We start from the raw sequence: 24,729 nt of genomic DNA on the forward strand, positions 1-24,729 counted from the left end.
AGCCTATACCAACTAGGAAAAAAAAGTAAAACAGGGCAGAAGTGATGGTATACACTTTAACCACAGCGCTCAAGACAGACAGATTGTTGAGTTCAAGGCTAATGTTGCCTACATAGTGAATCCAGGCCAGCCAGAGCTATGTAGTATGGCTTTTCTTTAAAAAGAAAAAAAAAAAAAAGTGTGTATTAAAGGGTGGTGATAGAGGGGGAAAAGAAGGGGCAGGGTCAACAAAAACTATGTGCTGTCAAAGTCTCTGGAAGGCTTACCTCTTCAGACTCAAGAAGAAACTCTGTAAACTGACAACCGACAACTGTGAGCTGCTTGGACTTGGCAAAATCCAGATCCAGACTAGCATACAGTTTACTGCTGGGCTTGTAAAAATAAAGAAGTCTACGCACGAACCTAAAATCAAGATGAAATTAGCAACAAAGTAGGAAATCAAACAATTATTTTGACAAGAATCTTGAGCACAGGTAAGGAAAATTGCTAAGCACCTTGGTATGGTACACTTCACAACATTTAAAAAAGGAATCACTGGAAAACATGTTGGTTGAATAAGAATTTTACAGTGAGACCTAGTAGGGAAAGGGCAGACATAACCAGACATGGGCATACATTTAAAAGCCTCAACCGTCAGGAGGTAAGGGCAGACAGAGCAATAGCTCAAAGCCAGGATAGGCCATTTAGTGGGTTTCAGGCTAGCCTGGGCTACATAGCAAATCTGTGCCTCAAAAGTCCAAAACTAAAAACCACCACCACATCCCCAACAGCAACAAAACTGTAAACTGAGATAACACATCTAGACTGAAAGGCTGGAGAGATATAAGGAAGCCTCCTACAGACATCGACTTAACTCAATTTATGACATACTTTCATACTTTCCACTAACTTTCATTGTTGTGCTCACTTAATATAATTCACCGTAACTTCATCCACTACAGTGTAACCCAGAGAGGTAGCTATGTACAAGAGTTACAAAGCAAATTTACTAAGATATCATTATTTTATACTTAAAGAATATCATGAGTAACATGCTTAATTTCACTGTAACTTGTCTATTCTATATATTTTTCAAAACCTGATATAACCATTAAGTTATGTATCATTAAATTTGAATACAATATAAGAAATGGTATGGACTTCTCTAGACAAAGTAAAGGCCTTTTTATCCAAGGAGATTGGAAACAGTAGCCGTTTAGTCATTCAGGAGTAAAAGCACACAGGTGCAGCAAAGAGCAGCTTCACATGCTGCATGTGCTATGACATCCGCATGCTTTACAGTGTGGCAGCTTCATGTGTTGAGAGTGCCATGAAGTCCGCATGCTTTACAGTATGGTGGCTTCCCCTGCTCTGTGCTACGACATCCGCATGCTTTACAGTGTGGCAGCTTCATGTGTTGAGAGTGCCATGAAGTCAGCATGCTTTACAGTGAAGTGGATTTCCATGCTCTGTGCTCTGACATCAGCATGTGTTATAGTGCCGATAAGCAGAGTTAGGAAGGAGAGACAGCTCTCAGAAGATGAGGTGCGTGCAAGCACAAGTGTTCCAATAAAAACAGACACCATATCTTATTGCCATCCTTGTGTCAGGATTAAGACCATGACCCATATAAAGCTACCCCAGCCTAAGTAACTTATGATAAAGATCATAGCTGGAAGAAGAATATAAGTAACAAGAAAATTAGCTGGTGCATCTGATTATAAGACTGAACATAAAATATAAGCATCTTTTAAAAAAAAATCAATGATTACTTTCAGCAGGCATTAACCACAATATAAATTCAGTTCTTCAAATTTAAAGGCACAATAGCATTTACATACCTGTGCAACTGTTCATCCTTATAGTTTCTTAGATTTACATTTGGCCACTAGAAAAACATAATATCTTACATTAAATAATATATATTTAACAATTCCTAAGCATATAACTATAATAAATGAAAGCAATAAAATGAAGACAATTTAGCAATCTTCAGGAAGTATTCTATCATACCTTAAGAATGGTCCCAATGAGATTCCAATTCCATTCGAGATTTTCTTTATGTTGAAGGACTTGGCTATCCCTAAGGTTTATTAGAAGAGCTTCTTCTGTGTCCTACAATCACCAGATAGTAAGAAGGTCAATGAAGCAATCTATGCTCACATCAGAAAACTAACTTTAAAAACGAGAAGGGGAGGGGGGCATCATCAATGACTCTCAATAACTATTTATTTTCAAAAAGCTAATAAAAATTAAAAGAAAAGAAAAAAAAAAAACCCTAGGGCAGGGAGATGGTTACTAAAGTGCTTGCCTTACAAGCAAGAGGACCTGAGTTCAATCCCCAGAACCCACACATGCTGAGACTGGTGACACACACTTGTCACCCCAGCACGGTGGAAGAAGGTACAATGGGGAATGCTGGGCTGCTGGCCAGCCCAGCCCATCTAGCCTATGCAGTGAGTTTTTAGTCAGTTAGAGACTCTGTCTCAAAAATAAACAAAAACAAATAACTCAAGGTACGTGGTGTCTGAGGAAGAGCACACAGTTGTTCTCTGGTCTCACACAAACATCTGCAACACAAACTTTACCTTCATATACACCTAAACCAGCTCCAGGTTCCTCTGCATGGTCAAACTACCAATTTGAAAACCCATATGCTTGAATGAAATTGAAAACCCAGACAAGTGTAAGCACACTCCAATCCAGGTGTTGAGAGTTAGGAAACTAACATTCCTGTAGGTACCTTGAGAACAAATATATCTTTCTGAACTCGAAGGTAGTGATCCCGTTTCTGGTGTGTTGCAATGGCTTTCTGAATGATGTAATCTAAATGAAGGCTGTAAGGCTTAGGTCCTCGCTTCTTCATTTCATGGAAGCGTTTTAAACAGTTCAGAGCTGCACTGGCTCGACTGAGGAGGAAAGAAAAATCAACACTAGAGCAAGACTAGCATACTTTTAAAGTAATGGTTGCGAAGTTACTTAAACTTACATAAATTCAAGAATAGAGATTACTAAGCAAACTGAAACATTTACTCAAGCATGGAGCATAATCACAACACATCAGTACTGCCGGTTTACATAAAGACTCTCACTTTGATTCAAACTTTCACTTCCTAGTCTTTTCTTCTAAGGCGGTGGGCTCATTTTGTGTACTGGTTTTAAGAAGTCCTTATGCAGTATTGGCAAGACAGTTGCAAGTATCAGGGGTACCTGAATCTGGAACCCTAGTACCCACAAAAAAGCTGGCACTGCAGTGCACCTGTAACCTCAGTGCTTGAGGTGAAAAAAAGCAGAGTCCAGGTCCTGAAAATCAGTGGCTACTTGGCCAGCCTAGCCAAAAGGCTGAGCTCCTGGTTCAGTGAGAGATCCTGCCTCATAATGTAAGGTGGAGAAAATAAGAGTAAAACACCCTGCTTCTACATGTATGCCAAGTGCACCGCCCCCAAAACACATATGTACTCACAGGTATTTACATAAAGTCGAGAACCCGGTTTTCTTATTAATGCTGTAAAGCTTTGTTTTTCACATAGTCTATTTTCTACTTGAGACTGATTTTTGTTTACATGAAGTTGCAATAGAACTTCACTGCCCATCAATATAATCAATTATCCTAGTAGCAAATGAACTATCTCTATCTTCAGCATTGACTAACGACCATAACTAGGATCGTTTAGAGTTATTTAATGATTTCTATGTTATATGGAAAAGTACAGTTTTGAAGAATTTGGCAGCAACTAAGTCTCAACTCTAGAATTCTTGATACATAGAGTTTAAAACTCTTAGGATGCAGTTCAGGTTGGCAAGTACTTAATCTGTCTTAGGTAAAGAGGACTTAGGAAGCTAAAAAAGAGAAACTTAGGACTATTACTATTCTGTTATTTTAAGCATAATTTTTTATTCCTAATGATCTCTGAGATCTGACCTTGATTTGAGAGGGTTTAGAACTACCAGGTTTAAGAAAGCATTCACTTCCATCATGGAACGACAAAAGGAATTTGAAAGCTTCAGTACACTGTAAGCCTCCAGTTAGAACTACAATGTTCAGCTGAACAATATGTCTCCAGTCTATTTTTTGGCAAAATTAAAACAACTAACTATTGGTCCATTTGTAAGCATTTATTTCACTAAAGGTAATTAAACTTTTGAAGAATGTTTAATTTTAAAGAAAAGTTCATAGTTCCAAAGAGTTAATGAACTACATTTCACTTACATTACCAGGGGAAAATGTGCTTGACATATGTAACTTTTTCCAGATCATAAACACAAACAAATTAAAACAGTAACAACAAAAACAAAAACTCACCACTTCAGTCATACAGGAAAACCTTTGTCTTTGTTCAGAAACATGGAAGAAATGGGTCAATATATCATTTACTAATGATTTTAGTCTCAAATACAAATTATTAAATATTTTGAGAACTGTTACTTTCCCTTCTTGAGGTTTGCAAAGGGAATTTCCAAGTATAACCTGTCCACACTGCTTGTTTTCTCTCCCTGGTTAAAAAGAAGATTATCTAGGAAGGTATCAAATATGTTAAGCACACTTTGATAAGGCTCTAGTACTTACAGTCTCTTTTCCTTGGGAATATCGAATGATGCAGCCATATTCATAAGGGTTGGCAAGCAGTGCAAATGATGGCTATGCGAATGTGGAAGAATTGTGTTTGCCTATACAGAACATGACATTTTATAAACAAATTTAGTCTCCTACAGAATAACCATATGTTTGTAAGACTAATAAAACTCAAGGCTTTTCATGGACTTATTTCCACCCACACATAATTATAATTTTTAATCCCATTGAATTCCAGTAAGGAGGACAGGTTGGAGTCAGTGAGATGGCTCCACAGGACAAGGTATTTGCCATTAAATGCGAGGACCTGAGTTTTATCCTAGGACCCACATGGCAGAAAGTGAGAACCAACTCCTCCAAAGTTGTCCTTTAACCCCCAATGCACCATGTCACAATTGCATACATGCACCCATAGGTACACACAAAATTTTTTTAAAACAATAAGAACAAAAGTTAATCATACAACCAATTTTCATATATCAAAAACAATATCTTTTATTATTAAATATGGCTTCCAAAAGGCACCAAACTCACTTCTTAAATGAGAATTATGTAGCCAAGCATCATATTTGAGAAAAGACCAGAAGCAGTATCAACCTTCTCAGAACATGCTGGTCTCATACAGCAACAATACTTAAATAGAAACATTATCTTCTGGTGCTAGGCAAAATTTCACTACCCAACTAGCTTCCTACCAGTAAATACATTTAGTAAATATAAATGAGAGAAGATATGATAATAAGCAGTGAACTCATATTGCTATCCTTTAATATAGCCACCTTTTATATTCAATGAGAATCACAGAATCCTGAGGTTTGAGGAAAAAGATGAAATTCATATAAAAAGATTCCTCCATAAAAAAGAAATGAATACTGGTATCTTTATAGGAAATGGTGTCTTGAGACCCAACATACAGCTCATCTGACTTGAGAATCTGCAGTACTGTTTAGTGCTGAATGAGATCAGAGAACGTGGCTGACTAAGTCATTGATAAAAAGACAGAGTTTATATACTGTTTAATTCTTTACCCCATATACAGCTCAGATGCTATGGAGGGATAAAGAGTTGGGGGAAAAAAGGAGGAAACAGACACACTTTTTTGGTTTTGGAGACAGTGTCTATTATGTAGCTCTGGCTGTTCTGACATTCACTATGTAGACCAGGCTGGACTCAAGCTCTGAGCTCCACTTGCCTCTGCTTTCAGAGTGATGTGATTAAGATTAAGATTGTGTGCTACCATGCCCAGCCAGAAACAATTAAAAAACAAAAACAAAAAACAAACAAAAAATAACTCTGCCAATAAAAGCAGGCCATGATGTATATGAAAAGATCTGCCAAAAAATCACTTCTTCCTAAACGAGTTCAAAGTCCTTTTTATTTAGTATTTTATCAACTTTTAGTGACCTACAGGTACAAATTCTTATAATGCACAATTCCTTCCTAACTCAGTTTACTGAGAGTACAGAAAGGTGCCCATAGCCTCTAGTTTCTAGTAGTTAGTAAGGTCAAAAAACCATGGAAGCCTATCTGAGGCTTCTACCCAAAGAATCTCATTCTCTGAACCTAAAACTATTAGTTTATGAAAACCTGTGATACTCAGGTATGACAATTATATTTAGAACTTTTTCGCTAAACTTTCTGAAGGTCAAGAAATCACTACAATATATGGATTACATTTCTAGAAGACTGAAATAAAATTCATGGTTTTATAATTTTTATTTCTTGTTTTCTTCATGCTTTTCTGAATGTAATCAAGATTTACAGGATCCAAATATCAACATCAAAAGAGGTTAAAGAAAAAGAAAAAATCAACATTCAGTACTTGTTACATTTACAAAATTAGTTAATATTGACACATACATCTCTATCAGGAATATGTACTAAAGGCTTTAGCAAAATGAAAATGTACTGTCTGAATTATCAAAAAGTAATGCCAGTTAACTAACCTGTTTTATCATTTAAAATCCTCAAAGTTCAAACCACATAACCAGAAGTCACTAACTTACCATATGTAAGAGCTCTCCTAAAAGAATGGTCGCTCTAACTGAGATGTGGTCATCACTGTTTGTTATCACTTCAACCAAGCCCTATGAAGGCAAGAAGAAAGCATCACCACTGCACAACGGTATATTTGGACACATTTCTTTAGCAGATCTGTTTCTCACTCTAAAGAATTTTGTTGACAGAATAAAGGTTTGTAAATATTACCTCTAAAAGTCCATTACGAATAAATGCAGAAAGTATCAGTGCCAAATAATTATCCATGAGGTCTGGCCTAGAAACAGAAACACATAAACAATTTAAATGTTCTACATAACGTTAAAGCAGTAATGATAATAAATGAGTCATTTTTATATCTAGATTCTACCTGGATCTAGCACGATGGGGAAGAATGGTTTTTGCCTCAGCTGCTACAAAGCCATCTGAAAGCCTCCAACTGTCCTGGAACCTTCCTGGATCTAAAGGAGTTAAAATAGGTAGTAACAGTGAAACAGATGAGTGTAGGACTATCAGCTATTCAGGCTACAAAAAAACTTCAAAGGGGTTTTAAAAATAATCAGTGGTAGAGACTATGTCATGATTGGCAAGGGTGTGGTTACTTGGGTCTGTTACATGAACACTTGTATAATGCCACGGCTTGTCAAGTAGTGTGTGTGCCTGTGACAGTGGCATACAAGAGTGGACACAGGCAGATCTGGAGAGCTCAAGGGTCTGCCAGACTAGCTGAAACAATCAGCCCCTAGTTCAGTAAGACTATCCCATAGCAATAAGGGGATGACAGAGGAAGATGCCTGATGGCCTTCTCTGGCCTCCCCATATGGAGTGAACACACCTGTGCACTCACATGCAACACACACATGACATAGAACTATTTATAAAAGTGTATGCAGGCCGGGCGGTGGTGGCGCACGCCTTTAATCCCAGCACTCGGGAGGCAGAGCCAGGCGGATCTCTGTGAGTTCGAGGCCAGCCTGGACTACCAAGTGAGTTCCAGGAAAGGCGCAAAGCTACACAGAGAAACCCTGTCTCGAAAAACCAAAAAAAAAAGTGTATGCAGTTGTAACTTCCTTCATTTGGGGACTTAGGTATCTTATGAATTTGATAATTCTCTACCGTCCAAAAAAAAAGAAAGTGGTTAGTATTTACCATTTAGTATTTGTTTCCATCAAGTCACTTACATTCCAGTAAGCCACAGATCCCAGTGCATGCTCGTACTTACCTACACTGAGCAGGGCTTCTATGAACTCATCTGTCACAACAGGTAGAGGGAGACGAAATATATCATAGAGCACTTCAAGCAGACCTCGCTAGAAAAGCAAATACAGTTCACTTATTTCTTTAGAAAAAGTATTTGATTAAAAAGATCATGTTCACAGCGTAACAAAAGTAATAAAAAGATACCTATCACATTCTATCAATACTGTATTAGGAAAGGGATAATTACTAAATATTTAATAAATTATTTAATTTTTTTTCAAAAAACTGTTTCCTTATCACCATTGTGCAATTCTGAAAACAGATATCAGTTCTTTCCATGTACAGAGATGGAAGTCAGGTGATGGGCAGGGGTGTGGCTCAGCGACAAACTACTTGCCTACAATGTCCCAAGGTCTGAGATTCCCAACACCTCAAAAAGGATCAATAAAATTGTTCCTTTTGTTCTTTGATCAGAGATGTTCCAGTTTATAAGCGTACCCTCCCACTTCCATGATTTAGTGTGTTTTATTTCACATTTTAAGCGAAGCATAGCTAGCCAATGTTTTCTCACAGCTTTTTTCAGCTACAGGTACAGCTCATTTAAAGAAAAAACTAGGAGGTAAAATGGAGAAACAAAATTAAAACAAAAACAATTAAGGAAAAGAGAACTTAAGAGTTAATGTATTTTTCCCTCCATATTCAATTTGGTTTTAGTTACTTAATATGAATGTCCTAATTATAATAATTTAGGAATATATCTAATCAACACATAAGTAACTTAGTTTTAGTGAAAACCACCATCTTTGAAATAAAATCATGGCAACGTGGTATCAAAAATATATAAATTACAAAGCATGACTACATAAATATACATCTACTTTTTGTTATGTGTATTTCTGTTTGACTCTTTTAAAATTAAGAATGTCCTTCTGTTTTACTTGCATTGTTTTAATAATTTATATTTAACTCAAATTTGAATAAAATTGTCACTCCTAACAGTATTTTAAGTGATTCAAATATTACTATTAAGTAGTCACATACTGAAAAATGCTCTAAACTAAAAATTACCAACTTGAGGAAGAACTTCACCAAGGATTTCTAAGACAATCTGTGTGTGTGCTCATGAGTGCAGATGATGGCAGAGACCAGAGGCATTAGCCTCTACTGGAACTGTAGTCATAGGCAGCTATGACAGGTGTGCCGAGAACCGAGGCTGAGGGTTCTGCAAGAGCAGGACATAGTCCACTCTTAAAAATGAACCCTCTCTCCAGTCCCTAATGTAACTTTTAAGGGTCCAGGCATGTAAGAATTACATTAACTGTTACTTACCCTTATTTCCATATTTGGTATGCAAAGTACTCCAATTAGAGACTGGATCCCAGAGTTCCCAGGTTTACATAAATTAATAATACCTAAGGAGGATAAAAGTTAAAAAAAAAAAAAGAAATTCTACAATAATATATTATAAAATCTGTGATTATTTTCCAAGTTAAATTATACTATTTGGTTATTATAATTGATATATAACTAAAGAATACTAAGTATTCTCAGAGTATCTCCAAAAATTGGAAATTGTCATTAATTTCATCACCTAAATTCCTCACCAATTTCTATTTCATATCCAGAAGCTGATAAACAACAAAGTGGCTACAAATGAATGCTTCTCTGGAAGTAAGAACACAAGAAAAAAAAAAATGGTATTTTCTCTATCTAATACTCCTCAGACTATAATAAAAAAGAAAAAAAAAAACCCACGACATTTGTCAAACTTAATTCTAAAATCAACTGAATGCACATATAAGTAACATGTTCCAAATAAAATTCATGGATCAAAGAGTTTAAGTTACAGAACTTTGTACATACTAAAATTTTATGTCACAAGGTATGTACATAGGTGATAAGCAAGCATAAAATGCTCAGTATCATTAATTACCATGAAATGCAAAAGGCATCAGTGAGGCCACTAACACTACACCAGACTGCAACAGCAGCACTGAAAAGGATGCAGAGCAACTGAGCTCACACAGACCGATGACAGTGCACAGCAGTGCCTCTGTACTTCCTGAGCGGTAACCAACAGGACACACGTACACCTCTTTCAGGACTAAAAAACGCTGGCAGCATCTGCAAGCTTCTTCACAGTCCATCACAGAAACTTAGATGGGATGATGGAGACACAGAAAGACTGACACACAAACAGTGGAGACAGATACAAAATCTACACAGGGGGAATACATGCTAACCACTTCATTTTTCAAAATTCTTTCCAACATTTTGTATTAAAATGCCAGGGGAAATGATTCTGAATAGTCACACAGGATTCTGTAACTCTCAGTCACCACTGCAATGGCTGAGTATCCATTAACAAAATCTTTTAGAACCAGGTATGTTTCAGATCCTGATTATTTTTCTTTCAAACTTCAGAATACCTGCACATGTGTCATGGGACAACTCAGCTATGGACCCAACATAAATGCTTCATATGTACTTTATATGCATATCCTAGAGACTAAATTCAATGTTCTTGTGTTATGAGTGCAATTAATCACATGAGCTCACATGTAGAATTTTCTATTTATGTCATCGCTCAAAAAATCTCAGGTATTGTAGCATTTTGGATTTCATATTAAGGATGCTCAATTTGTATGTCTGTATGCATGAACAATCTATAATTTCTCTTTGGACTTAGAATCAGAATTCAAGTTCAACACAGTAAGCAGAATTCAGTGCTTGAGTTCTTGAAGTGCACTTCTCACACTTTGCTATCTGACAGTGGTTGGAGAAACCCGAGACTATGGTAAGGGTTTATATAAACCTTCCTCACTGTTGACACTTGTGGAAAATCTGAGCTGCTGAAATTACTGCTTCATCAGTTATGTGGAACTTGAAATCTACCATTGAATTAACACTGCAAAACTTTATTTAATTCATAAATACTGTCACAGAATCTAAACATTATTTTGGAAAATATTTTTGTTAGAAAGTTATTTTCAAGGATGTAACTTGAAATGCTTTATTTTTCTTAGTTCAGTAGAGGGTAGAAAGCATCTAACTTTTAAAGTTTCTAGTCACAAATCAATATATAAGGACATTTGGAGAAAGAAATTTAGTAAGAATGTATCAGATGAATTTTAAAAAGAGACTGACAGAGTGGAGTCTAGACAAAGGAAGGCGGAGGAGCGAGCAGTTGGGCTATGTTGATGGTTAAAGCACAGTGCAACGTGTTTTGAAAAAACAAAAACAGCTGTATCCACGGTAAAGCCAAGGGATAATAGAGGGTACTTAATGACAGGGAAAAAAAAAACATCCTGGAGTAAGGGCAAAGAGGATGACTTAAGTTGTGTCTATGTTAAAAGAGGACCTGGGGGTTAGTGATGCACTGCTCTACACTTAGCATGGAGGCACCTCAATGATCATATGGCAGAAACCGAGCTCCAAATACACGTTGACGGTTTCTGAGAGGTGATTAGGACTAGATGAGGCCATCTTAACAAATCCTCAAAGTAACTCTGAGAGCAAAGACCACAGCTTGCAGCCTATGGTTCTCTCCACACGATGCTAATGCCACATTGTTGAACATTTCAGCCTCCAGAAGTAGACACTACATAAATCTTCATTTTAAAATAAATCACCTATTTTTTGGTATTTTGTTTTGGCAATTTAAAAAATGAGTTAGAATAAGTATGAAAAATACTACGTTTACTCTCAGGTTCACATACAACCTTTCAGCTGTATATGAAGGTAAGTGTTAACAGGTAGGGCAGGTTTTCATTGAGGTTCTAAGAGAGCAGAAGAAGCACACTGGAAACACACTAGCCAAAGCCAAGTGGCTAGGATAAATACTTGTATCGAAAAAAATATTTGTAAGGTAGGATTACTTAAGTACACGGAAATATTTAAGTACATTTCCTTGTTCTGCTTATGGTTAATGTTCCTTTATAAGCTCTCTCTGCAGTAATACTGTGAAGGTAACCATTGACAGAAAATAAGTCAATGGCCATATTACTTTATGAAAAAATTGGTTTTTACTCCATAGAAAGATGAAACATGTATAATCCCTATACTAAAAAAATCTGGTGAGCTGGAGACAAGGCTCGAGAACAGAGCTCTTGCTTATCATGCACAAAGAAAGCCCTGGGTTCAAAACAAGTAACAACGAAGTTTGAGACTCCTAACACCCAGCCTAACATAGTTACTATTAATGACATTACTACACCATTTTTAAGTAAAAGCTTCAGCAATACATTATGACCCATGAGTTTTGTCTTTTACTTTGGGAGTCTTCATTGGGAATGTAGACCATGCTGGATTTTTCTTAAAGTGTCCAGGGAATCATTAGTACAGTGACTTGCAAATGTAATGAGTGTGTATATACAGAATGCAATATCCTACTTATTATAAACTTTCTTCACTGTGTTTTAATCATTTTGTGTAAATCTCCTTGGTTATAATACCATAAATGTAAAACTACATTTGTATTTAAATTAGATGCTACAACAATTAAACACTTGAAAAACTAAGTAAGGCTTATTCTTTGACATCACTGAGCAACATATGAACCTACCTGCCCATGAGCGGAATGTTGCAATGATTCCCATTTTACTGGCTAGAAATCGTGCTTCTCTGTCTTCTCTGTTGGAGGGTTGGGGTGGGGAATTAGTGAAGACACAAGATTTAAAATGAGGTAAGTTTTCGCTGGTAATGTATCAGAGGAAAATCTATCATTAATGTTAAGTGTTTATACTTGAAATCAAAACAAGAAGTTTTAAAAAGACCAGGTTACTCTAAAGCCTATTACTCAACTATTAGAATAAACTGATCTTCAATTTTAAATTGACAACATAAGCCACGTGTGGCAGTGTACACCTGTGCCAGCGCACACCTGTGACCTCGGCACTTAGGAGATAGACAAGAGAATTGCTGCAGGTTCAAGGACTGACTGGGTTACATAGCAGGTTCCTGGCTAGCCAGAGATAACACAGTAAGGCAAAACTAAATAAATCAATAAACAGAAACAAAATCCACACCATGATTTATAACTAAGTTGTGAATCTTGACCTCCTGAAAACTACTTCGATGTGCTTCAATGAGCAGCAGAGCACAGGCAGCTGAGAAAGCAGCCATGGGGCAGGGATGCTCTGGAACCACGAGCCTGCCGAGGGAGCTGTCAACCTGCACTCTCTTCAGCTTTTCTACACAGCAGGCTCAGGAACCTGCAGTCACCAAACAGTTACTAGGAGGAACCCAGCACTGTGGTACTTTGGAGATGACGAATGAACGGTAAAGTTTCACAAGGCTTTCCTTGCACTTGTACCGTGTAACTCTGAGAAGTACACCGTAAGCTGTGAGACAGGACATTCACTTCTACTCCCACTGCCCTAGCTCTGTACATAAGCAGTGTAAACGGCACAAAATAGACGCACACCCTCCCGCCCTAGCGGAAACCACGGTACTTACTTGAGCTGTCCTTCAGCTGTATCCGGACTGTGTCTGTAGTGGAAATCAGTATAGGGTGCTAAAATTCGCTAATTAGAAAAGGAAAGAGAAGCACAAAGAATTTTTATTATAAAAAGCATTTTTTTCTATAACACAAAATTCCAGTTCTCTATATCTTTAAGTGGATTAACTTTAAGACATTTGTTCTTCAAATTCATTTTAAAACTGTGGCGTACTTTGAGGTACAAACTGAATTTTTAATTCATAAACTAAGGTATGATATGCATCTAAAACAAAACAGACACAGACATGAGTGATTCTGGACTGGGCTGGCAGTCGTCTTCCTTCAGCACTCAATGTGATGCTCCCGACCAAGTATGCGTTTCCATTTCTTCTGTTAGGAATCAGCTGTCAGATTTGTTCTTTGAAGCAACGTGTCTTTCTGTCAGTTTTTTCTTCTCAAGTTGCTCTTCAGAGTTTACGTGATCTGGACTTAGCAGTCTTAAAAAGGAATGTCTAATAACTTACTTTCTTTTATGTTCTATTTGCAAAACGTAGTTAAATCTAGAAACTAAATCTCAGTCATTGTTTCTCTGGATCCTTGCTTCTGCCAATCTTCTCTTCCCAGACATGCTTTGTCTCATGTGCTGTGTCCTGTGCTACTCACCCCCATCGTGATTTACTCTGGTTATTTTTATTGATCTTCTTTCAGTTTCCTATTGACATCTCCTTGCCCACAACGAAATTCTAATTCCTTGGTCTAATGAGAGCTGGCAGTTTGGTTTCCATGTCTCAGAAAGCTACTGGTTTACAACAGAATGTAGGTATCTTTATTTAGTCCTTAACAATGAGAATGGGATTTTAAAAATATTTCTTTTTATTATTTTTAATTATGTGTATTTAAGTGCACACACATGAGTGTAGGTGTCCACAGAGGCCAGAGGAGATAGATCTCACTGGATTTGGAGTTACACAAGACTGTGAGCTGTTTGCCTGGTGGGTACATAGGATTCAAACTGGGATCTCCTCGAAGAGCAGAGAGTGGTCTTAACCACTGAACCATCTTTCCAGTCCCAAGAATTGGATATTTCTTTTTCTTTCTTTCTTCCTCTTCCTTCCTTCCTTCCTCCCTTCCTCCCTCCCTCCCTCCCTCCCTCCCTCCCCCTCTCCTCCTCTCTCTCTCTCTCTCTCTCTCTCTGTCTCTTTTTTAAAGACAAGGTCTCACTCCAGATAACCTTGGTTGATCTGGAATTCACTATGTAGACCAGGGTGGTCTAGAACTCAGAGATCTGCTTGCCTCTGTCTCCCAAGTATTAGGTTAATGGCATGTACCATCCCAAGAATGATGTTTTTAAGACTTATTTTTTATGTTTAAACTGAGACCATTATCTATTCTGACAACTTTGAGAATCTGGTAAATGTTAAGAACAAGGGATTAGTTACAAATTATCCAGTTTGTTATTTTAGCACTACACACTCACCAAAAGCTCTTGATTTTTCTAATCTCAAGCATATGTGAATTTCCCCTACCAACATACTCTGACTAGCAATTGTCCAGGAAAAATGTAAGCTCTTACATAAGAACTTGTGTAAATTCACTGCAAATGAATACTAGGGTAAACTAAAAATTGCGACACAAAACTTTAAGTTAACCGCACATCTATTTTTAACAGAGGAAGGTGATGTCTGGCAGCAGAGACAAGAGTACTATAAGTAGTTCTTTATAGAAAACAGGTATTGATTTAGAATGAAAACAAAGTCCATATGATAAATAAAATGAATACATTCTCTGAACTGATTCCACAATGAAGACATGGTGGTGAAGACAGAAGACAGTGATAAACAGCCAAGGAAGCCAGTATTTATTACATGTGAAGAACTATGCAACTCATTTAAATAGAGCAGAATATAGAGAAAATATATGTAAGTAAATGTAAGCTTATATGGTTGCCAAGTACTGCAGTTACTATTGTTAAGATTTGTTATTTAGGGCCGGGCGTTGGTGGCGCACGCCTTTAATCCCAGCACTCGGGAGGCAGAGTCAGGCAGATCTCTGTGAGTTCAAGGCCAGCCTGGGCTACCAAGTGAGCTCCAGGAAAGGCGCAAAGCTACACAGAGAAACCCTGCTCGAAAAACCAAAAAAAAAAAAAAAAAAAAAAAAAAAGATTTGTTATTTAGAACATTTAACTTTCAAAATAATTTTTTAACTTTGAAAACCAGGGTGACATCTTACTAAGGGAGAATATGAAAGACATTTATGATGTAAGCACAAAAGACAGTTCATTCAAAAATCTACCATAGTCTTTGTAGGCTATTTTCATTTACGTAAAGGTTTGCTAGTTTGCTTTATAATGTATGGAATTAAAGAATCTATGCTACTACCTTCGAGTCATCCCATTTTAAATATGAAATCTTTAATTTTTAATATTAATTATTCTACTTGATAAAAATTAAGGCTAAGCATCCTATGAAAGATCAATAATATCCATTGGCAGAAGACTCCAATGAATAATACATTTAAAAATCACTAAGAGACTAATGTGCTTATTATATTCGTTAGTAATGATAATCTGATGAAGTTTTATGATCTGTAATGTTCTTAAAAGTAGTCCTAATGCCAAGAATGTTGGTGCTGCCTATAGTCCACCTACATGAAGGGCTGAGGCAGAGCCTACAATCTGGAGACCAGCCCAGGGATCATAGCAAGACCCCATCACGAGGGGTGGGGGTGGGGGTGGGATCCTAATAAAATCAGAACCACAACATTTATAAGGCACCTTTCCTAAAATGGTGAGGATAATTAGAAAATGATAAACATTTTAAGTCACAGATAATTTTATACTTAAATCCTTGATTTAAACTTATTTTGGATGCTATCTTCAACAAACAACAATGTGCTATATTCAAAACAAAGGGCTATGCTCTGACTGGTTGATAGCTGCTCTGTCCTTCCAATGCAGTCTCACTAGCAGCCCTGGCTGGCCTCTAAGTCCATTATTCCTCCTCTGCCTCATGAATGCTAGGATTATAACCAGCTGCCGCCATCCTCAGTTAATACCGCCTTATAATAAGTATATAGTAGCCTTACTATTTTAGATAACGATACAAATTCCACCTCAATTAGCAAAATACTTTACACGTGACATATTGTTTAAAGATATATTCATGTTTTAAAAAAATACATTCATTACAGATAGTGCCAAACAAAGTGGTTTTCTTCTCTTTTGCGTTATTTAGTATGTATGTGTGTATGTGTGTGTGTGGGGGGGATATGTGATGTATGGGTGCACACATGCTATGATCTGTTCTCCCTCCCACCTTATTTCTGAGGCAGACTTCTTCTTGCTGTTTCTGCCCCTGAGTTTCCCCACAGAAGCTTCCAGACAGTTCTTATGTTTTTCCAGGAGTGCTGGGATCACAGGATTGAGCCACACCAAGTCCAGCTTTCATGTGGGTCCCGGAACCAAACTCAGGCTGCTGTCAGGTTACATGTTAAGGGTTTTACCCTCTGAACCATCTCTTCAGCCCCCAAAGTAGTTATGTTAGAAAAAGTTTTGTATTGTTTAATGAACAAACAGAACATAGTTAGCAGAAGATAGACAATATTAACACAATGAATTTCTAATACAGGCACATGTCTTAGTGTAATCTCATTCATCCTTTAGTTTGTTCAGGAAATTTCTTAGGGCTAATACAAAATGGACTATTTTGCATGTTGCTGAAATCTTCTTGGTAGCAACATTTTTATTTTTTTATTTTTTGGTTTTTCGAGACAGGGTTTCTCTGTGTAGCTTTGCGCCTTTCCTGGAACTCACTTGAGAGCCCAGGCTGGCCTCGAACTCACAGAGATCCGCCTGCCTCTGCCTCCCGAGTGCTGGGATTAAAGGCGTGCGCCACCACCACCCGGCTCAATTTTTTAAGAACTGTATTTTAAATTAGAAACACTAAAAGTGCGTACCTCTAATTCTACATCAGCTCGCACATACTGTCGGGTCTTTGGATGATTAAGAAGGTGCAAAATTGTAGTAATGAGAGCCTCATTTATTCGACTTAACTGGCAATCAATCACATTTTTCAGGATGGTGTTTAGTCCGCCTCGAAGGGCTACCACCTCTGGGTTCTGAAGTGCTACAATGAAAGAAAAACTAATTATATTCATAGTACTAAGTATTTAAGACCTACACTTGTACTTAAATCTTAAGTTTCCTCTTGGATTTGAAAACTTTCTTATTAACTATATTTACAAGTAAAAGATATCAACTAAGAATCATTCACTATCTTTTCCACAAGCCTGAGTTTTGAAATGTCTTTGAACAATTTTGTCATATTCTTTAGACATATTTTACTGAATATTTTTCTTCAATTTCAAAGTTCATTTTACTGTGGAGACATTAGCCCCTTAGTGATTTTTCAAATAATTTATAGGATTTGTTGTTTCAAAATTTGTTTCAAATGATGTATATTAACTTTTATTAAAAAAAAAAAAAGGTACACATTGAGTGCAAACATACACACACCCCTTTGTAACTTAAAGATGAAAAACTCTCTTACTTTGAAGACCAACACTGTTCCTTGCATGTAGGCTGTGCTTTTTGCTGTGGAACTTGTTTTGGAAACAGTGCCTGGAAGTCAGCACAGAGCTCAGGCAGCCTGTCTTGCACGATTCTGTCTGTGTCCTGAGTGCTGGTATTACAGGTGTCTTATCGCCATGTGGCCCAACACGTGTCCATCTTAATGACTTAAGTTACCTTTGTTTCAATCTGTCATGATGTTGAGGTTCATTGAGATAGCAAACTCAATTTTCCCCACAAATACTTTACTAATTATCCTAGCATGTTTCTCACACTGATTTTTATACTTTTTTCTTCCTTTTTTGGAGACAGTCTTGCTATATTTGCAAGCTGGCTTTGAATTTGGTATCTTACTGGTTCTGTCTCTCAAGGGCTGAGATGACAGGTATGTGTTATCATGCCTAGCTTTGGCTTTTATTCTTAATGATATGCCAACATGTTTTTCAAAATACGATCTGCAACTTTTAAAAAGTTTTTCTCTTAAAAAATAAGAGTGATGTTAATTAGTTCTTAAACATGGTATGAGGCTGGGCAGTGGTGGCACATGCCTTTAATCCCAGCACTCAGGAGGCAGAGGCAGGGGGATCTCTGTGAGTTCAAGGCCAGCCTGGTCTACAGAGCAAGATCCAGGGCAGACACCAAAACTACACAGAGAAACCCTGTCTCGGGGGACAAAAAAAAAAAAGGTATGAAAAGAAAGTTTCCTTTCTCCTCCACTTTTTTTTTTTCAAAATGTTTCTATAGTTTTATCTGTCATGTTTATTCTCCTGAATGATTTTAGAATTAGGTTTCCTCCTGTGTTCTAAAGTTAGATGAAATCACTCAGAAACACAGTGCACAGATCTGAATGGTATGGGTCAGTGATATGCAAACAGTTACACTGACTGCCCAAGCCTGCTCAACATAGAACTGAACTGTTAGGAGTTCCAATATGCTCCCCCCCCCCGCCCCCTGCACTGTCGTCGCTATTCTTATCCTGTGTCCCCAGTTGTACCTTCTTGAAACTCAATTTGACACACTCAAAGGTATCTCCTTCACACACATCACCCTATTTCCTACACATCTCTGATGTGTTTATTCTATTCTGATTTTGTCTATTCTATTCTGATTACTTTTGAAAAACATCAAATTTAAATTTTCCCATAATTCCATAGTAGTAATCACATAGGTCATTTCTTCACTTGATTCAGTTTTGTCAATATATGTTTAGAGTGACAGCTAGCTATTTTCCAGTATTTAAACTTCATGTATTAATTTACAATGTTTACTAAGAGTGTTGTCTCAAAATGTAAGGTACAAAGTGACTAAAGACGGTAACAAATATCGACCTCTGGCCTTCACATGTATGCGCACACACATACATCATGCATGCCCATGAAAAAAGGTTAACACCAAGTGTTGATTTAATAAGAACTTTTCTTTCTCTTCCGTGACTCTTTACAAAAATTGTTCTCATGGTTTCTTCAGTTGTGTGAATGACAAAATTTAAGATTAGTTCCTTCTCTGTTTTCAATACCACTTTAGAACTACACATTACATTACCTGAAGTATAGCTTTTCAGGTATGCCAAGCATTGGCATATAGCAAAAGTTTTTGTCCATAAAACGTTTATGACTTCCATCTAGACTATCAATGGAGTAGCCTTCTAATTATCTAAATGTTCCTAGATGGAATGACGTGCTCCTTTATTATTTTACAAATGTCCATCGGTCAGCTTTTTCAGAGCCAATAATTTCACCAGTATTTGTAATCACGTCTGTGGCTTTGATCCAGCACGTGATCTACTGACATGCAACTGGGTACTAACATTGATTTTAAAAACTCGTTTGTTTTTTTTTTTTTTCCAAGCATATTATGTTAAATTTTTTTCTGTTAATTTTGGAATTGTTTTCACTCTGCCTGTGGAGCTGTTGGGTATTTCCCTTCTTTCCTACTCGGGTTTGCTTATCCATTTATATTTTGCTTTACTTTATGATACACATCAATCAATATAATTTTCTAGGTATCCAATACATGGTTATATTGTAAAATTTTACAATTTTCTTAGCAATCCCAATCATATTTCTGATCTTCTTTCTACACCAGGTATTACAGGCAGTTTTTTTGAGTCTTCAGTGGTAGAGTGGTTCTTCTTTTTTGAAACTTAAAACTTTATTAATTTATTTACTATCCAAGAAGAAATATAATTTCCACAATTTATACTTTTGGTAATAGGAAAAAAATCATCATCTTATTATTACTTAAAATTATATTCCACTGACAATAAATGAAGTTGAACTTTTCAAATTAGCCATGTGGGCATGTGGAGATTACTTGTATTTACTCTTTTACTTTATATGGGGTATTTTGCTTGTTTGATCTGCCAACAGTCTTTTTTTTTTTGGTTCCTTATAGTAAACGCCAGCTACTAAAATCTGTGTATGATCTACTTTCCTTCCAATGCCCAGATAAACATGCATTCGTGTTTTCACTCTCCCTTTTTTCACTCTAATCTCTGGTCTGTAATAAAAAGGGGGTTTATTAAAATTCATTTTTTGCACTGTAGAGACTATTACTTCAAACCATATCAAGATATAGTATCAATCAAATTTCATGATGAATAATCTGAAAATATATACAATAATATGAATTTTGAATTGTTAAATAACACGTTTTCTACTTTCCTTTCAGAAATGAACATTTTCTTATTTTTGTAGCAATAATTAAAGCATTTTTCTTGTAAAGACATTAGGGAATGTTATGTGTACTTTATAAAACACTTCATTACTTCAAGAAAATTCTGACCTAGTTCACAGATAATGGCAATGCATGCCCGGACCATTCTGTCTCTCTCTTGAAGTCCATCATTTCCAACTGCAATTAATGAGTTGGCCACAGAACTAGGAAACAAGGAAGCATTCACAGTAATCATCTGTAACAGAGAAGATCACAAGGTAAGTCATTTACTTTTTAGTACACTGTAAATTTTACTTTATTCAGAGAGAGATAGTTAGGGGCACAAATTCTCACAAGGCCGAGGCACCAATTTTAACATTCAGTTTTGTATGGACATCCCAAAGTATTGTTTTAACTGTAAGGATTGCTATTATTAGAACTAACAGTAAATATTAACAATAATTACTATGGAAATATTTCTGGTTTTTTCCCCCATAATTTACAACTAAACTAGTTGCTAAACAAGACTGTTTCTAAGATTCTAAGTCCCTCCTGAGTAGATAGGAGCAGCATCTTGCACACTCCTCAGTGTCCACAATGTCACTCAGTGACACAGACGGTGGTGGACATCCAACTGAGATGCTCCATCACCACCATGTCCCTGCCACCTCGGCTCCTCCCTCCTGACCAAACTGACTTGAACTCCATCCACTCAATAATCTTTAGCTACTGTTACTTGTTGCTATGCCAAAAGGTAGATTGACTAATCCAGAATCTTTTAATATGTGAAAAATTCTGAGATAGACCATATGTATATAAACCTTGTGATAAAACTCTGTGTGAACCTCAAATCAAAGGTTAAATTGGCAATCTCATTAACTGCAATTCTGGAAATAGGGCAAGAGTGTCTACCTTTGACTTAAAAAGCAGGAAGAAAAATCAAGCAGGTGACAAAATACTGTTTAATATAAACTATCTGGTAGATAAACTATTTCAAAATAACACCCTAGGGTAGGAAAAGAAGAGAAGATTTTGACAGAGAGAAAAGTAACTTCTGGATGTTACTGGAGTTAGAAACCTATTAGAAGAATTAAAATTTGTGTTCTGACATGGGGTACAAGATGACTAAAACAAGACACTCAGGTAAGGTTATGAGAACCAAAGGAACAATCTGAGATCTTCTACCCTGGGGCGAAGGAATCTAGGCCTCTCCTAGTTTATATTTTAATTTTTACTGGTGCATTAGTATGTTACACATAGTTCTTATGTTCCTAAGAAAACTTCCACCAAAGAACTGGAAGATGGATCAGGAGTTACAAGTATAGCTCCTCTTCCAGAGAACCCAAACTCATTTCCTAAGATCCATTGTGGATAGCAATCGCCTGTAACTCTTAACTCCAGGGGGATCCGGCACCTCTGACGTCTGTATCTGCAACCATGTGCACATAGCACCTGCCCTCTACACACATATACACGTAAATTTTAAAAATTAAGAAAAATCTAAAGGAATTACCCAAATAACAAAATTCATGTGATATAGTCTTAAAGAGCTATGACAATTTAGTTTTCCAAATTAGATAGACTACTAAGTAATAAAGTATATTCTTTGACAAATCAATCCTTTTTTTTTTTTTTTTTTTTGGTTTTTTTCGAGACAGGGTTTCTCTGTGTAGCTTTGCGCCTTTCCTGGGACTCACTTGGTAGCCCAGGCTGGCCTCGATCTCACAGAGATCCGCCTGGCTCTGCCTCCCGAGTGCTGGGATTAAAGGCGTGCGCCACCACCGCCCGGCACATCAATCCTTTTTGAATGAGATTGCTTATAGGAAAGTGAAGATGTAAACAATGAAATAGTTGCAACAATTTCAAGTACAGTAAGAAATTCTACTCTACAAATCTTATATATATCTACTAAACATACACTTATCTATTCAATAGATTATACTATGGACCAAAGACATAGAATTAAATTTTTATAAATGAAATCATGGTTTGCATTTTCCAGGGAGATGCACGTAGAGAGATTCTTAAAGTCAATGGGATCAAAGGATGCTTTCCTCACTGATCTATGAATACTCAATAAAGGAAAAGCCATAAAATGTTTTATACTTTGTGGCCACTATTACAACCATCTTTTCTGGCACAAACAGACATATAGAGTGAGGATCAAGACTAGGCAATAAATCTGCACAACTGACACAAGCAGTTACACAACAGTGCTCTAAGACAAACAGCTGAAATTTGTGCTGTGACCGGAAGGTTAATTGAGGGTAGAAAGAGGAGGAAATGAAATGAGAAGCAAACAGTCACTGTGAGAATGGTGGTTCTTTGCCTACATGTATGGTGTTGTAAGATGACAGCTTAAGACAGAAATGGTTGAAAGGACCAAGGCAAGCAGGTTGTCCTTAACACTCACTAGTCAATGTAGCCTTAGATATCTGGACACTGGGTTCCTACTCTGGCTATCCCACTATCTAGTAGGATAGTATATCAAGGGCATGTGATTCCACCAAATGAAAGCCTTACAAGTACAAAGAAAAGAAAACACTAGTATTAATTCCTGACAGTATTAATTCCTATTTTATGAATAAAGAAATCCCATATGAATATAGCAATGATAAATTCACATCGTAAGAAGTAGAGTATATTGTATTGTGTGTGTGCATGGGTATGTATATGTGTACATGTCCCAGTATGTGGAAACCAGAGGCCTATGATGAATGTTTCTCTCAGTTACTCTCCATCTTCTGGTTTGAGACAGGGTCTCTCACTGAACCTGGAGCTCACTGACTCAGCTAAACTGGCCAGCCAAGAACCACAGGGATCTGCCTTACCCATTCTCCAGCATGGGGATTACACATGCAAGCCACTATATTCAACTTTTTACTGGAGATCTGAACTCTGGTCCTAATGTTTGTGCAATAAGTACTCTATTGACTGGGCCATCATCTTGCCAGTCCTAAGTAGAATTTAAATGAGAAAAAGAAAAGAGTAGGAACAGTTGACCGGTGGCAAAACTATATAGAAGATATGTATAACAAAACCAGAACGGAAAGAGTAAAGACAGAGACACTGAAGAAAAACCCAAATAGAATCCCTTCAAATAAATGAGATAGGTAAAAGAAAAGGGAAAGAAACGTAAGTGTTCCTTAATTACTCGTGGACTAAGTTACCTTAAAGCCAGAAGACGCTAGGTTTTCAAACGTTTTAATGCATATAAAAAGCCTGAGTAATTATCTTAAAAACTAACAAAGTAATAATAAGATAAACATTTGAAAAAAAAAATTAATGAAGCAGTGAGATGGCTTAGCAGGTAAAGGTGGTTGCAGCTAAGCCTGAATACCTGAGTTCACACCCTGGGACCCACACAGCGGATGAAGAAAACTCACTCTTGCAAGATGCCCTCTGATAGCCTCCTGTGTGCCACAGTGTACACACACACACACACACACACACACACACACGAACATACACACAATCAAGGCAAGTCAATACATTGTTAAAAAATTAACTTTAGGGGGAACTGAAAAGATAGCTCAGTCGGTAAAAAGCCTACTATGCAAGCATAAGGTCCTGAGTTTGGATCCCTAGCAACCATGCTATATGGTGCAATAGAGCCCATTCTCATGCTGAGTTCCAAAAAAGGTGGCTCTCTGGATTTTATTGGCAAGCCAGTCTAGTTGAAAAGAGAAGCTCCAGGTTCAAGGAGAGAACCTGAGGAGACAAGATTGAGTGCAACTGAAGAGAAAGAACAGACACACCTGAATGGTTTCAGTAGCTGGGTATTATTGAGAAAGGAAACACATACCTCTGATGCTAAAAGTACTAAGAAAAGGAATAGTTTCTATGGCCCATAAAGAACATTTATTCATCAAATATGCTTTACTCTTAGCACTTTCAGCTAAATGAAGGAGAAACCAAACACTGTAGTTCCTTCACTTAGCCTATAGTTAATATCAAGTACTGGTAATTTTCTGACTATTGCATTTTTAAGTAATACCAGACACTAATGATTCTACATCTCCAGAGACACTGAAAACCAACTGTCTCTGTGTTATATTGCCATTGAATTATTTTTAAGAGTTTAATTTTATGGACCTCTTTATATATTAAATTTTAACATGTACATGATAGCAATGACGGCTCACGACTATAATCTTAGCACTTAGGAGCTAGCCAGAGGATCTCCAGGAGTTTAAGCACAGTCTCGCTTAAAGAGTGAAACCTGGGCTGGAGAGATGTGTCTCAATCAAATTTACTTTCTCTTCACTTTCCTGGGTAGTCACAAGAACATCACATCATTAACAACTGAAAGAGAAA

At 37.0% G+C, this 24,729-nt stretch overlaps 1 protein-coding gene across 9 annotated transcripts in view; it reads right to left on the reverse strand.

The window, feature by feature from the left end:
• The window catches only part of Rictor (RPTOR independent companion of MTOR complex 2), a 105,569-nt gene that overhangs the window by 31,451 nt on the left and 49,389 nt on the right, over window positions 1-24,729 (reverse strand). For all 9 annotated transcript variants that reach the window (XR_003735148.2, XR_003735147.2, XM_037209412.1 and 6 more), the window contains 14 exons: window positions 20,542-20,668; window positions 17,145-17,314; window positions 13,208-13,275; window positions 12,315-12,382; window positions 9,080-9,162; window positions 7,773-7,860; window positions 6,921-7,011; window positions 6,761-6,827; window positions 6,559-6,639; window positions 4,547-4,647; window positions 2,723-2,888; window positions 1,993-2,094; window positions 1,821-1,867; window positions 267-402 (listed from right to left, as the gene is read on the reverse strand). Coding sequence is in view for 7 of the 9 variants with exons in the window: in XM_037209412.1 (XP_037065307.1) it covers window positions 267-402; window positions 1,821-1,867; window positions 1,993-2,094; window positions 2,723-2,888; window positions 4,547-4,647; window positions 6,559-6,639; window positions 6,761-6,827; window positions 6,921-7,011; window positions 7,773-7,860; window positions 9,080-9,162; window positions 12,315-12,382; window positions 13,208-13,275; window positions 17,145-17,314; window positions 20,542-20,668 (1,395 nt within the window). In the remaining 2 variants the exon portion in view is untranslated. The remainder of the gene's footprint in view (window positions 1-266; window positions 403-1,820; window positions 1,868-1,992; window positions 2,095-2,722; window positions 2,889-4,546; window positions 4,648-6,558; window positions 6,640-6,760; window positions 6,828-6,920; window positions 7,012-7,772; window positions 7,861-9,079; window positions 9,163-12,314; window positions 12,383-13,207; window positions 13,276-17,144; window positions 17,315-20,541; window positions 20,669-24,729) is intronic.

This window comes from Peromyscus leucopus, chromosome 11 (assembly GCF_004664715.2).
Source record: "Peromyscus leucopus breed LL Stock chromosome 11, UCI_PerLeu_2.1, whole genome shotgun sequence".
Lineage (NCBI taxonomy): Eukaryota > Metazoa > Chordata > Mammalia > Rodentia > Cricetidae > Peromyscus > Peromyscus leucopus.